Source organism: Chrysochloris asiatica, unplaced genomic scaffold, assembly GCF_000296735.1.
Source record: "Chrysochloris asiatica unplaced genomic scaffold, ChrAsi1.0 scaffold00023, whole genome shotgun sequence".
Taxonomy (NCBI): domain Eukaryota; kingdom Metazoa; phylum Chordata; class Mammalia; order Afrosoricida; family Chrysochloridae; genus Chrysochloris; species Chrysochloris asiatica.
Window position 1 is genome coordinate 13,403,794 of NW_006408541.1, and position 26,343 is coordinate 13,430,136.

The 26,343-nt window shown below is 43.7% G+C and overlaps 1 protein-coding gene across 1 annotated transcript in view; it reads left to right on the plus strand.

The window, feature by feature from the left end:
- The window catches only part of PTGIS (prostaglandin I2 (prostacyclin) synthase), a 57,828-nt gene that overhangs the window by 12,502 nt on the left and 18,983 nt on the right, over window positions 1-26,343 (plus strand). The window contains exons 2-6 of the mRNA XM_006839327.1: window positions 2,835-2,958; window positions 11,040-11,218; window positions 14,160-14,303; window positions 19,957-20,108; window positions 21,468-21,502. Coding sequence (XP_006839390.1) covers window positions 2,835-2,958; window positions 11,040-11,218; window positions 14,160-14,303; window positions 19,957-20,108; window positions 21,468-21,502 — 634 coding nt within the window. The remainder of the gene's footprint in view (window positions 1-2,834; window positions 2,959-11,039; window positions 11,219-14,159; window positions 14,304-19,956; window positions 20,109-21,467; window positions 21,503-26,343) is intronic.

The following is a 26,343-nucleotide window of genomic DNA, read 5'->3' on the forward strand; positions in this document are numbered from 1 at the left end:
TCTGTCACCCATGCTAATCTGCTTTGCCAGGCTTCCCTTCTCTGACAAAACTGCTCACAAGATGGTGGAGCCGCATCTGATCCGACGTTCTCCCATCAGTCTCCTGCTCTCACTGTCCCTGCTCAGCCTCTCCTCCCAGCAAGCCCTCAATCCACCTCTCTAACCTTTCTTCTGACGTTCAGGGTGCTACAATTTTCATCTGTTATATTTTATTTTGTCTCCTGTATCTTTGTTATAGAGGGTCTGTGTCATGTGCTGGAAGTTGACCGTTTTTTGTTTTTTGTTTTTTTTTGGTACAATGACTCTTGATCTATTTTTGATGCTTTCTGCATCGTTCAGTATTTTGCCCATGTTGTTGTTGTCAAGTGTTGTTGAATCCATTCTGACAAATAGCAACCCTGAATAGGATTTCTGAAGATCTATTGATGGGTTTGAACTGCTGACTTGTGGTTAGCAATCCAGTACTTATCCTGACTTACCACGCCAATATGCTGTTGTTGTTAAGTAGAGTTGGTTCCGACTCATAGCAACCCTATATAGGGTTTCCAAGGAGCAGCTGGTGAACTTGAACCACTGACCTTGTGATTCAAACTAACTTTGCAGTCCAGCACATTAACCCATAATGCCACAATATTTCAAGTCAATTTAACACATTGTTAAAAATATGTTTTTAACAATGAATACCATGCCATTTCCCTTTAATTTGTTTTCTTCGGTTCTTTCAGCTTGAGAAAATGCTAAATGTGTTGTTTCCTTTAGGTTCTCTAACTCCAGATCTTGGCACATTTCATAATAATACTTGATCTTGTCTTCTTGAGCTGCCCTTTGAAATTTATATTCAGCTCTTTTGCTTCTTCATTTCTTCTAGTTGCTTTAGCTTCTCTACGGTCAAAAGCAAACTTAATTGTCTCTTCTGAACATCCATTTTGGTCTTTCCTTTATTTTTAATAGCATTTTATTTTCTTCCTGTGTGATATTCTTGATGTCATCCCATAACTCTTCTTTCTGGTCTTCTGTCTTAAGTATCTAATGCATCAAATCTGTTCTTGAGATGATCTCAAAACTTAGGTGGGCTATGTCTGACATCATAGACATAGTTCGGCTCGCATGAACTTGTTTTAATTTTCAAGCTTCACCTTAAATTTGCATATGATCCTTTTATGGTCTGCCCCTGGCCTTGTTTGGACTGATAATATGGAGCTTTTCCACCATCTCTTCACACAGATGTGGTCAATTTGATTCCTACATAGTCCATCTGGTGAGTTCCATGTGTGCAGCCACCTTTTATATTATTTTAGAAGGGTTATTTGCAATGAATATGTTATTGGCCTTGCAAAATTGTATCTTGTGATCTCCAGCATCATTTCTATCACCAAGACCATAGTTTCCAACTACTGATCCTTTCCCTTTGTTTCCAACCTTCACATTCAAATCACCAAAAATTATCAATACAGCTTGATTCCATGTTGATCAAATTCTGACTGAAGAAGTTGGTAGATTTCATCATCACTGGCTTTAGTGGTTGGTGGGTAAATTTGAATGATAGTGGCATTAACTGGTCTTCCTTGTAGGCATCTGGATATTAGCTCATCACAGACAGTATTGTACTTCAAGATAGATTTTGAAATATGTTTTTAACAATGAATACCATGCCATTTCCCTTTAATTTGCTGTCCCTGGCATAATAAACTATAGATTGTCAGATTCAAAATGGCCAATACCAGTTCATTTCCATTCACTAATGCCCAGGATATTGATCTTTATGGTTCTACTTCATTTTTGACAACTTCCAATTTTCCTAGCATCCTACTTTGTACATTCCATAGTCTGATTATTAATAGATGTTTACAGCTGTTTCACCTCATTTTGAGTTGTGCCCCGTCAGCAAATGAAGGTCCTGAAAGCTTTACTCCATTCTCATCATCACAGTCAATTCTATGTTGAGGATGCAGCTCTTTGTTTGTCGTGTTTTGCGTTCCTTCCATTCGGCACTATATCTGATGATGTTTGATTGCTATTCATAATGTTTTCATCATCAGGTACAATAGCTGACAATGTTCTGCTACGATTCATAAGGTTTTCAGTGGGTAAACATTTAGAAGCTGTCTGCCTTTCCTTACTAGTCTGTCTTAGTCTGAAACCTCTGCTGAAACCTGTCTCCCATGGGTGACCCTGCGGGTATTTTAAATACTGGTGATATAGCTTCAAGTATCACAGCCACCATAGTACAACAAATTGACAAGCGAGTGGTGGCTGTTCAGTTTCATGAGGCTGAAATCAAGATGTTGGCCAGGTTGCCTTTCTATCAGTACGCTCTGGGAAGAATCTTGATAGGGTCCCTGTTTACTTGCTTGCTATCAGCTGAGGTCTGCTCTCATCGCCTAGACTCTGCCCATATTCTTTGCCATGTGGCCCCTCCATGTTCAAAGTTAGCAACAGAGCATTTCCCCTATTTGGAAGCCCTTCCATGCTTTGAATCTTGTCTGACAGACAAAAGGAAGAGCCCTGGCCCTTTTAAACCCCATCATTTAGGTCAGTCCCACTGAGGATACTCCCGCTCCCAGGAAGGGATTAGAGAAGGATGTGAGTTATTGTGGATTGTCTTTGAATTCTGCCAGCACAGTGGGTTCTAAATATTGGTACTATATTCCCAGAGGACTTTCTCTGCTCTCACAGATGATTCTGGTTTTGATTGTCACACGCACAGACTTTGCATCCTCTGGGCTCAGCTAGTGTGTACCTATGACCCCATTTAAAACCATACCCCCTTACCCTATTCTTGTTACCAACTTCCCTGCAATATCAAATAGCTGTGAGTGCTCTGGTCTCTGCAGGCGACCTGGTGAACCTCCCCTGGACGTTGGCATTATCCCTTGGTTGGGCCATGCCTTGGAGTTTGGAAAAGATGCTGCCAGCTTCCTAACTAGGATGAAGGAGAAGCATGGTGACATCTTTACGGTAAGTGCCTCGTGTGCTTCTTGGGAGGAAAGGGGATGAGCAGCTGGGCCTGTCATTTCATGGTGCACAGTGATTTCCTGAACATCTATCCATACACTTCCTACCCATCCAACATCCATCTAGTGGTTCATCCAACAGTTTATCCATCTTCCTATCTAGCTGTACACCCAGTGCTTTGATCAGATATTCATCTCGTCACTGTTCCTGTAACATCTTTCCAACATCGAGCTATGCAGGTCTTCAGTATTGATTCAGTATTTGTGCGTTCATCCAACTGACCTCCATGCATTCATTCCACTTAACATCAACACAGCTTGTTTCCCTCCATCAATCCTACTTCTGTATACCCAGTATCTGCTCAATATCCCTCAACATGCATCCAAATATTTCATTGCACTCATCCATCCATCTTTCCTGATACTTTTCCACTGTCTGCCGATACATCCACTCACCAATTATCCATCCCTTCATCTTTCTACTCACAATTGACCATTCATGTACTCAACATCCATCTAGCTTTCATCCATCTAGTCATATCCTGTCAACTTCCTTTCCTCCATGTATCTACCAGTCTATCCATCCACTTGCCATATCCACCCAACAATCACCTATCTAGTTTTTATTGTCCAATGTCTATGTACCCATTCATATGTCCACTCAATATGTAACTATTTATACCTGTATCTCCATCAGTCATTTGTCCGTCTGTCATGCTGTGTGATGTTTTGTGTTGCTGTGATACTGAAAGCTATGCCACAAATATTTTAAATATCAGCAGGGTCACCCATGGTCAACACGTTTCAACAGAGCTTTAGATGAAGAAGGAGAAGTAAACCACTTCTGAAAACCTTACAAATAGCAGTGAAACATTGTCTGATGTAGTGCCAGAAGATGAGCTCCTTATTTTGGAAGGCACTCAAAGTAGAGTTGGCCTTAATGATGTGAATGGAGACTTTCATTTGCTTATAGTATGAATGGAGACGTTCATTTGCTTAAGATGTTCATTTGCTTATAGGGTGCAACTCAAAACGAGAAGGAACAATTGCAAACATTCTTCAGTAATTGAAATGTGGAATGACCAAAGTATGAATCTAGGAAAATTGGAAGCCATCAAGAATGAACTAGAAGGCATAAAGATTGATGTCCTAGGCATTAATGAATTGAAATGGACGTGTATTAGCCATCTCAAACCAGACAACTATATGGTTTACTATGTTGGGCACAACAAACTGAAGAGGAGTACAGTCACATTCATTGTCAGAAAGAATATTTCAAGATCTGTCTTGAAGTGCAATGCTGTCTATGATAGGATAATATCCATACGCCTCCCAAGAAGACCTGGGGGCCTTCCACATGCTTTGGGGAATGCTGTTCTGCCTCAAGGAGTTGGTGGTTACTCAGGTTTGTGATCACGGGTGACTTGCTCTTCCTCCACCAGAAACCCTACGGCAGTCCGAGTCTCTTTCCCTGGCGGAGGCGGCAGTTTCTGCCAGGGGCAATATGTTCAAGAGAATGGCTGAATTTGAACCTGACTCTTGTAGGAGAGTAAAGGGTGTTGCTATTGTGAAACCAATAGTTTATGGTAATGTTGCTCGATATTTTAGAAAGAAAAGAGAAGATAGACACACCCATCGTCAGTGGACCGTGTATGTAAAACCACATAGAAATGAGGCTATGTCTGTATATATGAAGACAATCCAGTTTAAATTACATGAAAACGATCGCAATTCTTTAGGAATTGTTACTAGGCCTCCCTGTGAAATTACTGAAACAGGGTGGGGTGAATTTCAAATAATCATCAAAATAGTTTTCATTGACCTTAATGAAACACCTGTAACTCTGAATCATTTATTGTTTCAATTAGACACCAATTCCATCCTGGGGGGGGAAGGCAGTGTTTTGGAGTTTTTAATGAAATGGTATTTCAAGACCCAACAGCAATGATGCAACAAAAAATATTAACCAACATGTCATCAGTTTACATTAGGAGCCTATATGCATGAAACGGAGTTTTGATGCGGCGCTGTGGGCTAATGCGTCACACTGCAAAGTCATTTGAACTGCAAGGTTGGTAGTTCAAACTCACCAGCAGCTCCTTGGAAACCCTATACAGGGTTGCTATGAGTCAGAATCGACTCAACAGCCCTTAACAACAACAACAAAGCAAGAAACAGCATTTGCAGAACATGAAGTGAAAGCAAGAGAAAAATTGGAAGCTGCCAAGAAAAAAACAAATGAACAAACATAAACAGCTTTGAAATTGCAGAACTTAAGAAGCTCTGGTAGCGTATTGGTTACGAATTGGGCTGCGAACCTCACGGTCAGCAGTTCGAAACTACCAGCCGTTCGCAGGAGAAAGATGAGGGTTTCTGCTCCCGTAAACACTTACAGCTTCAGAAACCCTGTTCAGGGTTGCTATGAGTCAAAACCAACTCCACGGCACATAACAACAACAACAAGCAAGTTGTGAAACTACTAATTGTTTAAAAAAATGAAATCAGGAAATTCAAAGACGATTGTCAGACAAAAGAGATACAGTTTTGAAGAAAACTTGTTATTAAATTATACTGAAGAAAAGGTGGCCTTTAATTGTGAAATGGATTTAATACAAATGTTATTATGTTTCTTAGAGGAGCTGCATATGTAGTTGTTGGCTATGGAGGTTTCAGCCAAGAGTCCAAGTAAACTTTACTATTCAAACAAACTTTAATGTGAAATGTGTGATTAGAAAGAACAGTTGCTGTATAGGGCATTTAACCATTTATCCATTAGGTAATCCTATGATATTAAGCATAATTAAAAAAAAATTATTGCATTGTGCTTATTTTTTTGATAGACATGAAAATGCTATTTAAAGTGTAAAGTATGTAACTTTTATACTTCTTCAGTAGTTAAAATCTGTGCTAAAATTGATGTGTACATTTCCTCAATTCTTACCTGCCCCCTTCCTGCCTGTTTTATGTCTGATGTGCCCAATAACCTCATATGCATGTGAAAGTTGGACAGTGAATAAGGAAGACTGTAGAAGAATTGATGCGTTTGAGTTATGGTATTGGAGGAGAATATTGAAGTGACCATGCACGGCCAAAAGAACAAACAAGTCTGTGTTGAAGAAAATATAGCCAGAGTGCTCCTTAGAAGGCAAGATGGCCAGACTTTGTCTTTCATACTTTGGACACATTACCAGGAGCGACCAGTCCCTGGAAGATGCTTGGTCAAGTAGAAGGTCAGCAAAAAAGAGGAAGAATCCCAATGAGATGGATTGGCACAGTGGCAGCAGCAATGGGCTCAAGCGTGGCAGCGATTGTGAAGATGGTGCAGAACTGAGCAGTGTTTCGTTCTATTGTACATCGGGTTACTATGGGTCGGAAATGACTCAATGGGACCTACATCAGCAACAAATGTAGTTTAGGGATCCTGTTTCTACTTCTTGATGGTTCTCTTCCTATTTGAAGACTTTGTGAAGTTCCCTCTTAGCAATTAATGTATCTCCATAGTATTGTGATCTCACATCTCTTATCTTAAGAAATGTTCTGACTTAACTACTACAAGGCCCTTAGTCTTCACATAGAAAATGTTTCAATCTCTCATGAATGTTCCAAAGACATGTAGTAAGTAGTTGTGCATCAGCTTCACCCATCTCCCCGGTATCTCAACTTCTCCTTAGCCTTTCCAGCCACATCCACATGTATTCATCTACTTTTGCTATTGTTGTTAAGAGCCATCGAGTCAGTTCCAACCCATAGCGACCCTGTATGGGAGTTCCAAGGAGCAGCCGGTGAGTTTGAACTGCGGACCTTGTAGTTCAAACCGACTTTGCAGTCCAGCATATTAACCCACAGAGCCACACCAAGACTCCATTCACTGATACTTCATTTTTAAGGACATGTTGGCTGAACCATTGTGGCAACCTAGAAACAACAGAAAAAAAAACAATAATGGGAAGTAGGTAAACCTGTAGCATTAATGTAAGTTATGCAGTTCCTATAAAGTGGCAACTATGCCTAATGCAGAGATTCCATATTTTAAGTATTACAGAAATTGGCCAGAATGAGAGAAAAAATCTGACAATCATAAATCTGAAAAAGGTTTAGCATATAACATATACAGTTAATCTTTGAAGAACATGGGTTTGAACCACACAGGCTAAATTACATGCATGTCATTTTTTTAAACTGCCATGTGACCCTAACCATCTATGATAAGCATTTTGTCTCTCCAGTGAATTGTGTATTCACTCCAGTAAAAAGTAAAAAAAACAAAAAATAAAATATACAGAGACCTGTTAATCCCATTAAATTATTCAAATTTAATGCCAATTATAATAAAATTGAAGAATTCTACCAACTTCTTCAGTCTGTAATTGATCAAACAGGCAATAAAGATGCATTGATCATTACTAGTGATTGGAATGCAAAAGTTGGAAACAAAGAAGAAAGAGTAGGTGAAACATATGGCCTTGGTGACAGAAACGATGCTGGAGATTGCATGATAAACTTTTGCAAGACCAATGACTTCTTTATTGCAAGATCTTTTGTTTAACAAAAACATAAATGATGACTATAAATATGGACATCACCAGATGGGATTACAGTAATCAAATTGACTACATATGTAGAAAGAGATGATGGAGAAGTTCAATATCATCAGTCAAAATAAGGCCAGGAGCCAACTGTGAAACAGTTACTCATATGCAAGTTAAGGCAAAAACTGAAGGAAATTAAAACAAGTCCTTGGGAGCCAAAATATGACCTGGAGTATATCCCACCTGAATTTAGAGACCATCTTAAGATACATTTAATGCATTAAACACTAATGACTGAAGACCAGAAGAGTTGTGGGATGATACCAAGAATATCATACACGAAGTAAGTAAAAAGTCATTAAGAAGACAAGAAAGAAGGAAAAGACCAAAATGGATGAAATTTTTGCTCTTGAATGTAGAGAAGCTAAAGCAACTGGAAGAAATGATGAAGTAAAAGCATGGAACAGAAAATTTCAAAGGACAGCTCGAGGAGACAAAGTACAAAGTCCTAGCATTAGAAAACCTAAAGGGAAAAAAACACATTCAACATTTTTGAAGCTGAAAAACCTAAAGAAAAAATTCAAGCCTCAGGTTGTAGTATTGAAGGGCAAAATGGAGTCCTTTTGTGGCATTGTAGGATAAACACTGGACTGCTAACCATGAGGTCGGATGTTCAAGTTCACCAGTTGCTCCTCAGAAACCCTATACAGGGTCGCTATGAGTCAGAACTGAGTCAACAGCACTAAACAACAATAGGAAAAATGTTGAATGATACAGAAAGCATCAAAAGAAGATGGAAGGAATACACAGAGTCACTATACCAAAAAGAATTGATCAGTGTTCAATCACTTTAAGAAATACCATATGATAAAGAATCAAAGGTATTGATGGAAGAAGTTCAAATTGCACTGAAGGCACTGGTAGAAATCAAGGCCCACGAATGGACAGAATACCAGTTTCAATGTTTCAAAACCTGACGCAGCACTGGATGGATGCATTCATTTATCTATGCCAATAAATTTTTAAGACCAACTGACTGGAAGAGATCCATAGTTGTGCCTATTTTAATAAAAGGTGACATAACTGAATTTGGAACTCATTAAATAATATAATTAATATCACAGGCAAGTAAAATTTTCTGAAGATAATTCAAAAATGGTTGCAGCAGCACATTGACAGGGATCCGAGAGAAATTCAAGCCCGATTCAGAAGAGGACATGGAACTAAGGATATCATTGCTGACGTCACGTGGATCTTGGTTGAAAGGAGAGAATTCCAGAAAGATGTTTACTTGTGCTTTATTGTCTCTGCAAAGGCATTCGACTGTGTGGATCATAACAGACGCTGGGAGGCATGGTGAAGAATGAGTATTCAAGAACACTTAATTGTGCTCATGAGAAACCTGTACATAGACCGAGAGGCAGCCATTAGAACAGAAAAAGGGGACACTGAATGGTTTACCAGGAAAGATGTGTGCCAGGGTTACATTCCTTCACCATACTTATTCAGTCTCTAGGCTGAGCAAATAATCCAGAAAACTGGATTATATGGAGAAGAATGTGGCATCAGGATTGGAAAAGACTCATTAACAACCTGCCATATGCAGAGATGCAACCATGCTTGTTGGAACCGAAGAGGACTTGAGATTCTTACTGAAGAAGATCAAAGTTTACAGCCTTCAGTATGGGCTGCACCTCAACGTCAAGAAAACAAAAATCTTCTTAACTGAACTAATAAATCACATCATGATAAACAGAGAAAATTCGAGGTTGTCAAAGTCTTCATTTTACTTGGATCCACGGTCATTGCTCATCGAAGCAGCAGTCAAGAAACCAAATGACATATTGCATTAGGCAAATCTGCTGTAAAAAGACCTCTTTAAAGTGTTAAAAGGCAAAGATGTCAGCTTGAGGTCTAAGGTGCACTTGACCCAAGCCATGGTATTTTCAATAGCCTCATATGCATGTGAAAGTTGGACAGTGAATAAGGAAGACTGTGGAAAAATTGATGCACTGGAATTACAGTATTGGTGAAGAATATTGAAAATACTGTTGGTGGCTGTGTGTCCTTGAGTCTGTTCCAACTCATAGTTACCCCTTTCCAAGGCTGTAAATGTTACTCAGTGTTTCTAAGGCTGTAAATCTATGGAAGCAGAAAGCCTCATTTTTCTCCCACAATGCAGCTGGTGAATTACAACTGCTGAGTTAGCAGCCCAATGCATAATCCACCATACCACCAGGGCTCCATGAAAGTACCATGTTGTTAAGAAGATTAAGTGCCGTTGAGTCAGTTCAGACTCATAGCGATCGTGAATAGGGTTTCCAAGGAGTGGCTGATGGATTTGAACTGCCGACCTATGATCAGCAGTCCGGTGCTGATCCTACACTGTCACAGCAGGATTCTAGAAAGTACCATCATCTGTCAGAAAAACAAACCTATCTGTCTTGAAGAAGTATAGCCAGAATGTTCCTTAGAAGCCAGGATAGCGAGACTTGATTTCTTGTACTTTGGATATGTTGTCAAGAGGGACCAGTTCCTGGAGAAGGATGCCATCCTTGGAAAATTGGAAGCTCAGAAAAAAAGAAGAAGGCCCACAATGAGGAGGAGTGACACAGTGGCAGCAACAATGACTCAAACATAACAATTATGAGGCTGGTATAAGACCAGGGAGCATTTCATCCTGTTATGCTTCAGGACACTATGTGTTGGAACCGACTCAATGGCACCTAACAACAACAGCAATACCTCTGTCTGTCCACACAGCATTCCAGCATCCATTCTAGCAACTGCTACCCATCTATTCAGTTTCCATCTATCCTTCCTACGCCATTCATCCATGGAACATCCATTATTCAATCTGTTTACCCAATATCCACTTAGTATCTTACCATCGTTGTACACAACATTTATTCGTAAATATATTGTCCAGCTAACCTCCAGAGACCCAACTATCATATCTTCATACAGCATCACCCACTGACTGATCTAGCTGTCATTTATCCACGCATCTATCAATCTATCCACTAGCATTTACTCAACAGCATTCGTCCATCCATTCATTTATTCATATATTTATCTATCCACCCATGTACAGTCCCTCCACTAGCATTTATCCAACGTCATCCATGCATCCATCCATCCTTCAACTCATCCATTTCTTCTTCTATCCACCAATGTCCATATACAAATCTAACCACCACCCATTAACATTAACCCAACTCCATCCATCCAGTCATCCATCTGTGATGAACATAATAGTCATCTGCTGTCATCTCCAGACAGATTTTTCTAACTGCTAGAGACATGACAACTATCAAGTTCATCATGAAAGGCGCTTTAGAGTGGGATGGTTAAGAGCACAGCTTTTGGTTCAAAATAGCCCTTAATTCACATCCTAGCTCTGCCACTGCAACTGTATGGTCTTGGCAATGCTGCATTCCTTCTCTAAGCTCCACTTTTTCAGCTCTCAGGGTTGTCATGGGGGGACGTTGTTCATTGTTGAACAGCTCATGTTCATAGTAATCGACCTCACTCCTGCTCTGCTGACTTCCCACAGGTGCTGGTGGGGGGCAGGTATGTCACTGTACTCCTAGACCCACACTCCTATGACACAGTGGTATGGGAGCCTCGCAGCAAGCTGGACTTCCACGCCTATGCCGTCTTCCTCATGGAGAGGATTTTTGATGTGCAGCTTCCGCATTACAACCCCAGTGATGAAAAGGCTAGGATGAAACCGTAAGTGGCTGACAATGGCATGTGTCGGTGGGCAACCTGCTTCTGTCTGGGTAACCAAGTCCTGTGTGCATTGTACTTGGCTCCAAAGCAGGTGTTTACTAAGGATAATTTGTTTTGCTTGAGACAGGAGACAGATGAGAAAAACAAAGCACAACAAAACAACTCAAAAGAATTGGATTGAGGAAAATGTATTTACCTTCCATTCTATCTCTTTTAGGAGGCAGCCAGACTGGAGTAGGAGGTCTGGGTTCAGGTCAGCCAGACCTAGATTCAAAGCCCAGGTCTGCACTTTCTTGCTTTGTGAATGTGAACAAGTCACTTCCCCCATCTGTTTCCTCGGTTGTAAAATGAGAAGATATTGGTGATTGATACTTTTGATTTCATCCTCTGTGCCGTGTATCATGCATCCATCTTCACAATGATGCTGGAGAATCAGTAACTTATAGCTCCATTTTATAGAAGAAGATCCTGGCGTTCAGAGCAGAGAACTGAATTGCTCTAGATCACTGAGCTAGACAGTCATGCAGCTCCTGAAACATAAGGAATCATTAGATCAACAACAGCACATTTCCTCAGCAAACTTCTGAGGATCTACTATGTACCTGTCACTGTTCTAGACCTAGGCGGTGTGGAATGATGTCCCCACCATTTGAAGAAAACAGCCACGTGCCTCATATTTTATAGGTACACCTTTGTATCTGCACATCGGCCCCAAGGGGTAGGTATTTTTCATCTTTATTGTGCTCACGAGGAAAACAGAGGCTCAGAGAAGGGAAGTGACTCATCCAATGTTCACTACCAGTAAGTGGTAGAGCCTGGATTTGAATCCAAGTCTGCTGATGCCTCAGTTCAGTCTTCTCAAACTGAGGTACCAAATAAGGCAGATCAGACCCTGTGTCTGCCCCTAAAGAGCTTCTCACACAGTGATGGGCATCTGTGGTGATCTGTCTCCAGGAAGAACCACTTTTGCAGGATAGCTAACATTGAGAAAAGGCCAACATTATGGGGAGACAATGCTTAGTTTTGACCTGACCTTGTGGGATAGCTACTAGTATTTCTGAGTCCAAGTGTCCTGGATCCTATGATTCCAGGGGTACCCATGGGCTTTCATTGACAACAATCCACAGTTTACTGCATACTGCCGCCATCTACCCAGAGAGAATTAGTTTCCTCCAGTGTCTGATCCAAGAGTTTCTGGGCGTTTCTCATGAGCTGGCACGGCTCCCTCGTTTGCTGAGGACCACTGTCTGCTTTGAGGACTAGTGCTTGGGGTGGGATCTGGCTCAGTCACTGGGCCAGCTCCCATTTATTCAGCACTTACAATGTGCCAGGTGCGGTGCTCAGCTCTTCATTTGCATGATAGCACGTGAGTCCTGACATTAATTTTTCCATCTTGAACATCAAACTGCCTTTCTTACTCAGGACCTCAGGGACTCCCTCTAGAGGCTTTCCCCTCAAGGATTAACCAAGAACCTTACTCCATCTAAAGAGATCTATCTATCCTGTCCAAACAGCCGGGGAACCTCCTGTTCTATATACTAGCACAGTTTTTGTTACGTCCACAAGGTGTCGCTGTTGAACATTGGCTCTGCACGTTTTCTCTTACTCCAGAAATACCCCTTTCGGTCTTCATTATTCAACAGGGAACCTAGGGACCTTACACATACAAGGTCCCACTGTTCTTGGTTTCTACTCACATGCACGGTCGTGGCTCTCAGTGTTTACCTGTATTAGTGAGGCTGCATAGTGGTTAGGAATCGGGCTGCGAACCTTGAGGCCAGCAGTTCGAAACTACCAGCCACTCCGCGGGAGAAAGATGAGACTTTCTGCTCCCGTACAGATTTACAGCCTCGGAAACCCTGTACAGGGTGGAACCGACTCGAGGGCATTTAACAACAACAACTACAGTCTTTAGCTTTTCAGAACCTCCCAGAACTGGTTTGCTCCTCAGATTTATGCACCCATGATGACACAAGATCACCGGACCAGATTCCCTTTTTCCTCATATTGAGATTACTTGGGGTCAGGTCGTATTAGCAGTCATTGGTCAGAGGATATCTTAACCATCTAAGCATGTCTCTCTAAGTTTAAATCTCAGGGAGAAAGGGTTGGTTTCTTAGTTCTGTCTCTTCCAGAAGGCTGTGAGTTCTTTATATGCCTGGGACTGCCATGGTTAAGTGTTCAGATGCTGGAATGGGGTAGAGCAGTGATTCAATCCCAGCTGTGTGACCTCGGGCAAGTTTCTTTCCTCTCTGTTCCTGAGTCTCTTCAACTGTAAACGGGTGTCATAATAGTAACTACTATTCCTAGGGTTACCAGAAGACAAAAATTAGATGACTGTGTTTAGCACAATAAATGATGACTATGGTGGCTCTGTAAGGTAAGCACTAGACTGCTAACCACAAGCCCCGCCGTTCAAGCCCACCGGCTGCTCCATGGGAGAAAGATGAGGCTTCCTACTCCTGCAAAGATTTACAGCCTCAGAAACCCAAAACAGGATCGCGATGAGTCACAATTGATTTGATGGCAGTGAATTTGGTTTTGGTTTATCATTGTTTTAAGGCGCCCTGGTGGTGTAGTGGGTTAAGTGTTGGGTTGCTAGCCACAAGATCGGTGGTTCAAACCCACCAGCTACTCCGTGGGGAAACGATGAGGCTGCCTACTCCTGTAAAGATGTCGTCTCAGGAACTTTATGGAATAGTTCTACTTGGTCCTATTGGTGGCTATGAGTCAGCATTGACTCCATGGCAGGGGTTTTGTTGTTTGTGTGTGTGTTTGTATCATTGTTGTTGATGATGATAATTATAATATCCTCTAATATAAGCCAGTCTTTCAGAGGTTCCCATCACTAACAAAGACCTTGAGCTCTGGGGACCCTGAAGTTATTATATGCATGCATTTTCCTTTGGGGGCAAACTCTCACACCTGTTTCCTGCCCCAGGACTCTCCTCCACAGGGACCTCCAGGCGCTGACGGAAGCCATGTCTACCAACCTCCGCACTGTCTTGCTGGGAGATGTCACGGAGGCGGGAGATGGCTGGCACAAGATGGGGCTCCTTGATTTTTCCTACAGCTTCCTGTTCAGGTGAGCCTGGGATCCCCTACTCTCCCTCCTGGGTGGAGCCCAACATCTGGGCCTGTGTCAGCTGTGAAGGGAGGCCAGGTGAACCTAGAGCATTTGGGAGATAGGGAAGCACTTAAGGCAAAGGCTTAAGACACGGCACATCTGGGACTCCAAGTGTTCACCTGAGCAGCCATAGTCCCCAAAAGGGGTTGGGCCTCAGCGGTCACTCAGGGAGGGTATAGCAGAACAAATCTTCAAAGACCCTCCTTGTCCTGTGGCTTCCAGACTTTGGGTTGTCGTTAAGTGCCATCAAGTCGACCTGTGGAGTGGCTGGTGGATTTGAACTACCAGCCTTATGGTTAAATCAGCCTCGAGGTCTGGTGCTTTCTCGTATAGTGCCACACCAGGACTTTGGGATGTTGTTGTTGTTAAATGCTGTCAACTCGGTTCTGACTCACAGACTCTGTATAGGGTTTCTGAGGAGCAGCTTGTGGGTTTGAACCACTGACCTTGTAGTTAGTAGTCAAGTGCTTATCCTACAGTGTCACACTAGGACTCCTTTGGGATAGGCAGAGATCAAATGTTTGGAGACCAACCCACACTTTAACAGATGATCAGACCTTATAAATGTTTATTGAAAGCTATATAACTGGATGCTCTTCAGCAATGCCAGACACTATTCCTGGCTCTGGGAACGCAACAGGGAATACGGCAGATGAAGCCCTGAAACTCAGAGCCGACACTCTAGTGGAGGAAACAGACAATAAGCCCACAGAGAAAGACGGTCCTCTCAGACAGTGGTCAGTGTGATGGGAGAGATCAGCAGTTGGGCAACAGTGTAGGGGGCTTCATGAGTCAGACTGATCAGGGTGGGTCCCTGATCACAATCACCCACCATGCCAGGATTCTGGGCAGAGGGAATAGCAGGTGCAAAGACCCAGAGGTGAGAGGAAGCTTGGGAAGAGTCCCCGTACAGCCGGAGTGTCATGAGCTGAGGGTGGAGGATGGGGAAGAGTTCTCAGAAGTTGAGAGGGAACCAAATCTTGCAACACCTCAGGGCCATGGAAGGGTCTGTCTGTTTGTTGTACTGTGGTATGCATGTTACTATGAGGCTAGAAACTACACCACTGGTATTTCAAATAGTACCAGGGTCACCCATGGTGGATAGATTTCAGTGGACCTTCCAGATGAAGACAGGCTAGGAAGAAAAACCTACCTGGCGGTCTGCTTCTGAAAATTCACCATTGAAAGTCGTATGGACCACAACAAAACCTTGCTCAGTATAGTGCTGGAAGATGAATCCCTCAGTTGGAAGGGAATCGTTTTGTTATACTTGAGTTTGCTATGGGTTGAAGTTAAGTTGATGGCCCCTAACAACAACATGGGGCACTATTGGGGTTTGAAGCAGAGACCTGACATGATCCAACTTTGTGGCTTAAAAGCCTACCTCTCTGGCTGCTGGGTGGAGAATAGACAATAAGTGGAGGGATGAAAAGGAAACTGTTGTCCAAGTGAGCGAAAGGATAACTTGGGCCAGGGAGCTGGCAGGGAAGGTGGTGAGAATTTGGGGTGATTTATGGAGCTGAGGAGACAAGCTGACAGATTTGATTGGGGCTGGAGGGGGTGGACAGTGAGAGAGAGTGGTCAGTGAGGCATGTTGAGGACAATTCCTTGGATTTTGGTGGTACGTTTAACTGACCATCATTTCAAAAAAGAACGTTCAACTCCTCCCAAAAAAAGCTAATTTCAGAAGAAAGCACAGCCATTCATTGATATGTATAGGCATGGGAATTCATATATGACACATATACATGCACGCCCATATGACACACACATACACAGGCATGACACCTATACATGCATTCATGTATGGCATATATGTGCACGTGAGACATGTAGGACACATGTATATACATGCATGTAGCCTCCATGTGGGCTCATTCATCTCATCCCCACAGCAACTCTGGGAGGCTGGTACTTTAAAACCCTATTTGACAGATGAGAAAACAGAGTCGTGGCCAGTCTGGCTCCAAGGTCTGGATTCCCAAGCATGACCCTCTACATCAGAGGTGGAGAATATCTGGCCCACGGGCTGTATAAGGTCTGCGAAATCATTTGGTCTGGCCTTAACAAAGCAGTCATAATTAGGGGTGACTTGATTAAATATTTGACCAAATATAGCAGGCTATTTTTTAAGTTAATAATTTTGTATGGCCCATGAATGATGGCAGAAAAAAGATTCCCCACCCCTGATCTACATGTAAGTGGTCACGTTCTTCTGGTAAAGTAGTGCCCACCTGTTATGGGCTGTATTGGTCAGTCATTGTACAGATGGGGACACTGAGGCTCAGAGAGGGCCTGCAAAAACCACCTAGTAAGGGCTCCTGGCCCCAGCTGCCTCTTGTCTGTGTAGGCAAAGTAATCAGAGGGCAAGGAGTGGGGCTTTTGGGGGGTGGGATGAGGTGGTGGTCCCTGGGTCTGTTAAGATCTGGTGGTAACAGCTGACATGGTGTTGATGGGTCAGATGCAAATCGGGACCTGGGAATCCGGGGCTGAGGCCTGGGCTGGGGTTTTCATCGCTCTCTGCAGTCCCTGAAAAAGGAAGGGGATGGGCTTAGTTAGGGTGGCACACTGGAATTCAGGGACACAGATACAGAGGTGCTGGCTCATGGTCTTTCTTTACACCTTCATACCTGTTCTGTGTTGTCTTTGTCTCGCTCAGAGTCACATCCAAAGCTCAGATCCCTGCTCTATCCCCTCCCATCACACCAGCCGGCAGGTCCCTGAACCCACCACGTGGCTCCTGCCTTTGCAGTTACTGCAATTTCCCCCATAGGACTCCTTGGCTCTTGTCTCCCTCCATTCATGCCTCCTCTCAAGCTTCACTCCTTGAGAGGCCCTCCGTTACACCACCTTCAATAGCCAGCCCTTGCTTTTTTCTTTATAGCACTTAACGCAATACGTAGTTATCAAAGGAGGAGCCCTGGTGGTGAATGGTTAAGAACTTGGCTGCTAACTGAAAGGGTAGTGGTCTGAACTCACCTGCAGTTCTACGATAGAAGAAGCTGGAGATCTGCTCCCATAAAGACCTGATGACTAGTCTACTCTGTTCTCTAGTTAACAGCAACAGTCAACAGCCTGGTGGAGCCAACATTTATTGGCTGCCTTCAGACATCCTACTATTCCTATTTTACTTTTTATTATGATTTGAGTGGAAGTTTACAGAGCAAATTGGTTTCCCCTTTGACAATTCATATATATTTTGTTTTATGGCATTGACTGGAATCCCTGCTTTGAAACACTATTCTTCCCTCCTCTTCCCTGTGTTCACCATACCCATTCGTCCTTCTTTTCTCTCCCTTCCTGCCTCCTGAACTTTATCCCTGGTTGGATGCTGCCCTCAGGTCCTCATCTAGTTAACTTGCTAAGGAGTGCGCTGCTCTCTGGTGCTATTGTTCACCTTACAGACGTACCTGTTGTTTGGCTACACATTCAGCTGTGGGGGTGAGCTCACCTCCAGGCTTGGAGGGTGACTACGGGGGCACAGTCTCGGGGTTCCACCGGTCTCTATCTGACCAGTAAGCCTGGTGTTTTAAATTTAGCCCTATTATTTTGATTTAGATGTATTGTAGGAGGGCCTCCACTTCCACATCATGAAGCCTCGTGTCCTTCTTGCCTTGTTTTCTTTGCCTATTTTTGGTAGAAATATTTGTACAGGACAAAGTTTCTCAGCTTTAGGAGAAACCACAGTGCAAGTGCTTGATAGATGCAGTGTGTCTAACTGCAGCGTTGCAGCAGCCCCAGGGACTGGCCGGCTCCTGTCCGTCTAGAAGGAGGCCATGACCCAGCCTAGATACTCTCCTTCCCCAGGATGAGAGGGGCAGAAAAAACAGATTTTTTAGTGAATTTTCTCAAGTTTTAAAATGTGGACTCAATTTGTTTTTAGAAAAACTCTACTGGCCAAACAAAACACATTCTGAGGCTGCATCCAGTTTGTGGGCTACCCCTTCACAACTTCTGCCGTAAAGAAAAGGGGCCCACCTTGGAAGAGACAGAAGGAATTCTGGGTTGACGTAGAGGTTCTCATAGGGGCAGTGATCAGATTCAGTGTTGGGCCGTTCTGAGAATGGAGTGCCTTCTCTTAACGTGATGGACAGGTAGTGAGCTCCCTGTCCCTGGGAGTATGGAAGCCAAGGTTGGTTGGCAGGGAGATGAGTGGCATTCAAGGTGATGGCAGGACAGCAGCTTGGATGACTCTGAAGCTAGTATCATGTTGAATTCATAATGACTCAGTGTCCTCAGACCCAAGTTCTAACTACTTACCCATCCACTCACTGAATATTTACTAAAGAGAGAGTGGGGACCAGGCAGGACCCACACAGGCCTCTTTACCCCCTCATTCCTACTGAGAGAGAATCCTCTCTTGGGAGATCCAGGCACTGGGAGGGCGTGTGTGTGTGTGTGTGTGTGTGTGTGTGTGTGTGTGTTGTAGGGACTTAAGGGTGTTGTGAGAAGCTCAGCCCCTCCCTCTACATGGAAAAAGTGAAAACCTGCCACTTTCCTATCCCGACTGCAGCCAGTGAGCCTGCTGGGCAGCACTCCGGGAGCAGAGGAAGCTGGGCTGAGAGCATTCCTGAGGGAGGAGGCGGTGTGTGTGATGTGTGTGAGTGTGAGTGGGTGTGTCTGGGTCTGAGTGTGTGTGACTGTCTGGGTGTGTGCGTCTGACCCAGGGCACAGACGGGCTCCCGTGCCTCCTCCCTTCTCCAGACTTGACCACACCTGTCCCTCCTGCTCAGACCTCCCAGATTTCTGCGGCAGCCAGCCTCCCTGCTGTGTGTGACTGGCGCTGCCAACCCCCAGACCCGCAAGCTCTGCTCCTGCACCAGCCAGCTCTGCCCCCTGGTGGACAACCCCGGCAGCTCTCTCCCCACTACATTTCTGTCCCCTGACAGGCTGTTTGCACTTGCTCTTCTCTCAGCCTTGTCTCCTCCCTCTGCTCCTCCCAGATTTGTTCCTCATCCTTTAGGTTTCTTCTTCAATGTGAGCACCCCACCCCCATCTGCTTCCCAGCATTATGTCTCTCCATGATGCTGAGCACCATCTGACGTTTTCCACGTTCTACTCACTTCTCTACTGTCTGTCTCATGGCACTGGAGCGCCAACTCCGTGAGAGCAGGGGTTCTGTTTGTTTTATTCACCGCTGTCTCCCCTATACCCAGAGCATACCTGATGTAGAGGCTCTAGTAAGACCCGTAGTTAGACTCCTAAAAGCGTTAGACTGCTCTGAAGAAGTGTTGCCTCCTCTTAATGTGGTGTACAAGTAGTGAGCTCCCCATCCCTGGGAGTATGGAAGCCAAGACTGGTTGATTACCTGGAACATGGTAAACCCTCTACTGACAAGTCAGTTATGACTCCTACCAACCCTAAAGGACAGACTAGAACTCCGCTGTGAGTTTTCCAGGACTGTAACTCTTCACAGAAGTAAGCTGCCACTCTGTTTCCAGTTAGAGCAGCTGGTGGGTTCAAACTGTCAATCTTTCAGTTAGCAATTGAGGATGTAACCACTATACCCCCAGGGTGTTGGCATACAGTAGGTGCTCATTAAATGTGAGGTGCAGGAATGAAGAAAAATTTGGCCAGGAGTATCCACCCACCCATCTCTTGCTGCCCCCAGAGCTGGCTACCTGACCCAGTACGGAGTTGAGACAGTACCACGTACTCACCAGAGCCAGGCCCAGGACCGCGCCCACTCTGCTGACGTCTTCCGCACCTTCCGCCAGCTTGACCTGCTGCTCCCTAAACTGGCACGAGGGTCCCTTTCAGTGGGTGAGCATCATGAGGGCAGTGGGGGGTGGCAGGGGAATGGGAAGATCTAGGGGTAACATAGGAAGGTGTAGTCCCTCACTGGAGGCACATGGGCACATACCAGAAAGGGAGGCCTTGGAAATTCTGGCTCAGTCCATCTGCCTGGGAATCTCTGTGTGTTCCTTTTCTTGTTTTGATATTTTAGTTGTTTTAAAAGGTTTTTACAAATAGCTTACGCTCATTATTTAAAAAGAAAATCATTTAGAATAATGTCATGAGAATTATAAAATTCTTTTGCAGGGTCTGTTGTTATTAAGTGCCATCGAGTCAGTACCGACTCATAGTGACCTTATGCACAAGAGAACCAAACACTGCCTGGTCCTGCACTGTCCACACAATCCTTACGCTTGAGCCCATTGCTGCTGCCACTGTGCCAATCCATCTCCTTGGGGTCTACCTCTTTTTCACCGGATCCTCCACTTTAATGTCCTTCTCCAGGGACTGGTCCCTCCTGATAATATGTCTGAAGTATGAGAGACAAAGTCTGGGCATCCTGGCTTCCCAGGAACATACTAGTTATACTTTTTCCAACACAGATTTCTGCTGGCAGTCCGTGGTACTTTTAATATTCTCCTTTAAAACCATAACTCAAATGCATTAGTTCTTTGATCTTCATCAGTAAGTATTTTAAGTCCTCTTTGCTTTCAGCAAGCAAGGTTGTATCATCTGCATATTGCAGGTTGTTAATAAGTTGTCTTCCTTATTCACTGCCCATCTTTCACATGCATATGTGAAAATACCATGGTTTGGGTCAGGCACACCTTAGTCCTCAGACTGACACCTTTGCTCTTAAACACTTTTAAGAGGTTTTGTGCAACAGATTTGCCTGATGCAATGCGTTGTTTCGTTTCTTGACTGCTGCATGCTGATGGTTGATCTGAACAAAATGAAATCTTTGACAACTTCAATCTTTTCTCCATTTATATGGATGTTGTTTATTGGTCCAGTGGTGAGGATTTTTGTTTGATTTATATTGAGATGCAACCCATACCAAAGGTTGTGGTCTTTGATCTTTACCAGTAAGCATTTCAAGTCCTCTTTACTTTCAACAAGCAAGGTTGTATCATTGGCATATCACATGTTGTTAATGAGTCATCTTCCAATCTTGATGCTTTGTTCTTTTTCATATAATCCAGTATTTCGGATTATTTGCTCAGCATTGTTGTTGTTGTTGTTAAGTGCCGCAGGTTGAATAAGTATGGTGAAAGAATACAATTCTGACACACACCTTTCCTGATTTTAAACCATTCAGTGTTCCATTGTTCTGTTGGTCTATGTACAGTGCTAGCCTCCCTCCTAAACCTCCTCATTTCTCCACAGAGGTAACTACAATTATAAACTTGGAGTATAATCTGGTGAGGTCCTGGTGTGGCACTATGGGATAAGCACTGGAATGATAACCACAAGGCTGGCAGTTCAAACCCACAAGCCAGTCTTGGAAACCCTGTACAGGGTCACTCTGAGCTGGAACCCACTTCACAATACACACCAACAGTATATTTTGGCAAAGCTTTCTCTAAACAAACATCTATACACACACGTATGTTTGTGTGTGTGTGTGTTTATTGTCTTACTTTTTTCACTCAGGGAAAAAGAAGGTATACTTTACATGGGGCCAGTGATGTTTCCATGGTAGAATTCTTGCCTTCTATGAAGGAGACCTGGGTTTGATTCCTGACCAACATAACCATAAAGCCGGAATCTGTTCATTTCCTACCAGATGTTAGTAATCTTCCCACTTGTTTGCCAATCTGATGGGCAGAGGTGGGTAACTCATTGTTTTCATTAACATTTCCCCACAACCTTGTCAGCATGTGGTTATTAATCTTCAAAATCTTGGCCAATCTGATGGGAAGGTGGGAAGGGCGTTCGGCTGTAGAACAGTTCTTCCCTGATGGCTGTGCTAAGACATCTCTTGGGTCCCATCAGATCTTTGCATTTCCTGTCTGTGAATTGCTTATTCGTGTTCCTTATCATCATTTTTTTACTTTTATGTGCATTTTATTTTAAGTTTAATTTACTCCCAAGCCATAGTTTTTGTTTCTTCAGTTTCTTCTGAGATATCTTTTTCTTCTGGGCAACGTCCTCTTCTGGTTTAGGAACAATTTGTTCCTTTTCAGTGAGGATCATCTCAATATGGCAGGAGGAGCTCATGTAGGGGTTGATCCGACCATGAGCTCTGTAAGTTCGGCGGCGCATCTTGGGAGCTTTGTTGACCTGGGTATGCTCAATGACCAGAGAATCCACATCTAAACCCTTAAGTTCAGCATTGCTCTCTGCATTTTTAAGCATGTGCAGCAAAAATTCAGCGCTCTTTTTGGGCCGCCGACCCTGTGTCCAACTCCACTGTTTGGCCTGGGCACACCTACCAATGCCACCATTGTAACGTCGGAATGGTACACATTGCTTCTGCAAAGTGACATCTTTTAGATACTTGGTGGCTTTCCGGATATGCATACCCTTGATGGCCTGGGCAGTCTCACGGGTGTTCTTAAAATGGACCCGGAGATTTGAACCTCTGGATTTGCATGATTTTGTGGGGGTTTCTGGGTCAAATGAGTAGCGAACTATTTTGTGAGATTACCTCAGGCCGCTTACAGGAAGAGCTCCTTATCATCTTTTGAGGGCATGTTGGTTCAATGGTAGAATTCTCAGCTTCCACATGGGAGACCTGGGTTTGATTTCCACGCATTGCCTCCACCTGTCTGTCATTGGAGGCAGGTTTCCATGGAGCTTCCAGACTAAAATGGGGTAGGAATAAAGGCCTGGTGATCGACTTCCGAAAATCATTCGGTGAAAACCCTACAGATCATGGGTCATGGGGACAACACGGGACGAGGCCTATTGTGTGTGGGGTTGCCAAATCGATGGCAGCCAATAACAACAAATCATCTTATTATTGTACTGAATCCTGCCATCTGTGCTGGAAGGGTGGTATTATTATCCCCATTTTGCAGATGAAGAAACAGTCTCTGGAAGATGAAGTTATTTGTAGACACAAAGCTGGTAGGCGGTTGTTGTTGTTGTTATGTGCCATGGAGTCAGTTCCGATTCATAGCGACCCTATACAGGGTTTCTGAGGATGTAAATCTTTACGGGAGCAGAAAGCCTCATCTTTCTCCCTCGGAACAGTATAGTAGGCGGTCAATAAACATCCCTGCACCGATTGCTTCGGCAAGAAGGATTGAGTTTCTCCATTGTCTGGTCCCTCATATCAATGCCCCGGGGGAGTCTGGGTAGTTGCAGCCAAGGATTAAGAAGGAAGCAGCCCTGGGCTGGATATAAGAAGGCTGCTTTTCATAGAATGGGCAGCAGGTGGCACTATTGAGGAAGATTTCTTATCAGAAACTTGGTCCTGGAGGAGTGGGTAAAGGGACTTGAAGATCTAGTTGTAACACACATCTATTTAATCCTATACTTCCACTTCTAAACTTTATTCTACAGAAGTGCTCACACATGTCCATAACGGGAAGATGTTCATTGTCACATTGATGAAAATAGCAAATACCAGAAGCAGCTTAAATATGTACCATATTGTGTTGTTAAATGCCCTTGAGTTGGTTCCAACTCGTAGCGACCCCGTGTAGGGTTTCCAAGTAGTGGTTGGTGAGTTTGAATGGCCGATTTTGCAGTTCAAACCGACCTTGTGGTCTTGTGCGCTATCCTGTAGCGCTATACCAGGACTCCAAATGTCTACCATAGGAGCTGATTAAATAAATTATGCATTCATATAAAGGAAACCATAGCAACTGTAAAATAAAACGGGATGTACTATAAGATGAAATCCACCATTAAGAAAAAAAAAAAGCCAGGTGCGGACCAGTTGGTATAATATGTTATTATTGGTGGAGTTTTTTTTAATGTGGGACATGTATATCTTGTTCTCTTTGTCTCTAGGAAGGTTGAGATGGGACTTTTTGCAGTATACCCATTGAGTTTTTTACTTTTTCCTTCCTTAATAATTTATGACTATAGCTGAGAGTATACTCAGCAGAACACACGTTGGTGCAACGGTCTCTACATGCACAATCCAGTGATACCAATCCTAGTCTTCAAATTGTGTTCTCATCTCACCTCTTCTCCCGAGTTGTCCCTCCCTGACTCACATAAACTCACTGCCCAGTAAGCATTGCTAACCTTTAGAGTTGCAGAGGTCAATTTGATCCCATATAAATAGTTCACTTTCTAGTGTTTTAATTTTTTTGTCATGCGCATGTACGCCTGCTCCTCCACTTCTTCAAATATAAACATAGTTTAAATGAAAGTTAACCCTCTGGGGACCCTTCGACATCAAGAGGGTATTGGGGTGTTGGATAATTATGTAGCACCCTAAGATAAGCTTCCTTCTGGGAAATTTATTTTACTAGCTTTGGAGTGTGTGTGTCTTACTTGGTGGTGGTGGTGTGTTGTGGAGTCAGTTCTGACTCTTAGCAACCCTGCATAGGGTTTCCAAGGCTGTAAATCTTTATGGCAGCAGAAAGCCTTATCTTTCTCCCATGGATTGGTTGGTAATTTCGAACTGCTGACCTTGAGGCTAGCAGCCTGACTCGTAACCACTACGCTATCATAGCTCCTTGTGTCTTAATTGAATGCTGCTTTATTGGAGAAAGGCATTCTCTTAAAGGATCACAGGATCTAATGCAAAAGTCTGCAGGGGTGTTTGTGGAGCTATAGGATAAACACTGGACTGCTAATCATTATGTTGGCAGTTGAAACCCACAAGCTGCTCCTCAGGAGAAAGAGGCTTTCTGATCCCTAAACATTTAGAGCCACAGAAACACTATGAGTCACTCGTGGTACCTAACAACAACAATAGTGCACAGATTTAATGAATTCCAAAGTAAAACACAAGACTTTGAAGACATGTCCCCACAGGGGACCTCACTGGATGTACCCCCAGATTCTCAGATTCTCCAGGGATCTGGAGGGGGTTCCAAGGAAAAATGTCAAAATACCTAAGCCTAGCACCTTGGTTTTAGAGATGAGGAGGCTCAGAATTGGACAGGGTCTTGACAGGAGTCCTAGAGCATGGAAGGTCTGGGATTTGAACTGGCTGCGTTACCAGTCACAGGGGCTGGCTGTTCTGACTCACAGCATGAGTTGTTACACTAGGGCTGGTTCAAACACTGAAAGAATAAAAATAGTAACAGTGGAAAATCTCCCTCTCTTTTTCGTCACCCTCCCCCCCTTTCTGGCCAGTTCCCACCCCCACAATTTATTCATTTCATGTGGATCCTTCCAGAGTTCCTTTATACAAATGCAAATGGATATGACAATATTCTTATTTCTTTCCTCCCCTCCCCACCCTGAAAAAAAAAAGCATGCCACACACTGTTACAGGCACTTGGTTTTTTCCTAACCACTCGTAATACTGAAAAATCTAACTGCCCTTGAATTCACTTCAACTCATGGTGACCCATGTATGTCCCAGTAGACTTTAATCCACAAGGTTTCCAATGGCTGATTTTTTTCCTAACAGATTACCAGACCATTCTTCTGAGGTGCCACTGGATGGATTCAAACACACACACATATCCATATGCATGTGTATACCATTGTCTTAGAGCTTAAGACAATGTTAAATGGTATCCTTCTGCACACAGCCTTCAGCCTTTTGCTTTATCCTCTGTGGGCCATCTCTGCCTCTGCAGACCCTCATTTTTCTGTCACCTGAACCAGAGCACAAGCATATCATTTATTTCATGACGGTTGTGGACGGGTGATCCATGGGCCAGCGCTGACCTGCAAAGTACGTCAACATTTCTTAGATTCTAACGTTAAAAATCATCAGAAGGTTCTGCTTCTTTGCAAAGCTCAGTTCTCTGGCTCCCCCTGGGGAGCGGCCCTGGCAGTGGCGTGCAGTAGCCTCGTCCTGGCCCTGCTCTCCAGTCGAATTCATCTGCCTACCCTGGAGGCATTAGAGTTTGCCACCCCAGCTCATCCATCCCTGCCCTGGCTGGGTAGGTGCTTTCTGTTCTCTGCTTGAGTGATGTTGTGAGGAGCCAGCCTGCGTGCACATGAGCTGGTATTGCTAAGACATCAGACGCTAGGAAGGGAGGGTGCTGCTACTGTTTTGTGTTTCTTCCCCTGCTATGGGAAGAAACACCACTGAGTTAACAAATATTTGTTGAGCACCTAGTACAGACCAGGTATTGGGGACACTGGTGGGTAAAATAAACAAGGCCCCCGCCTCCCC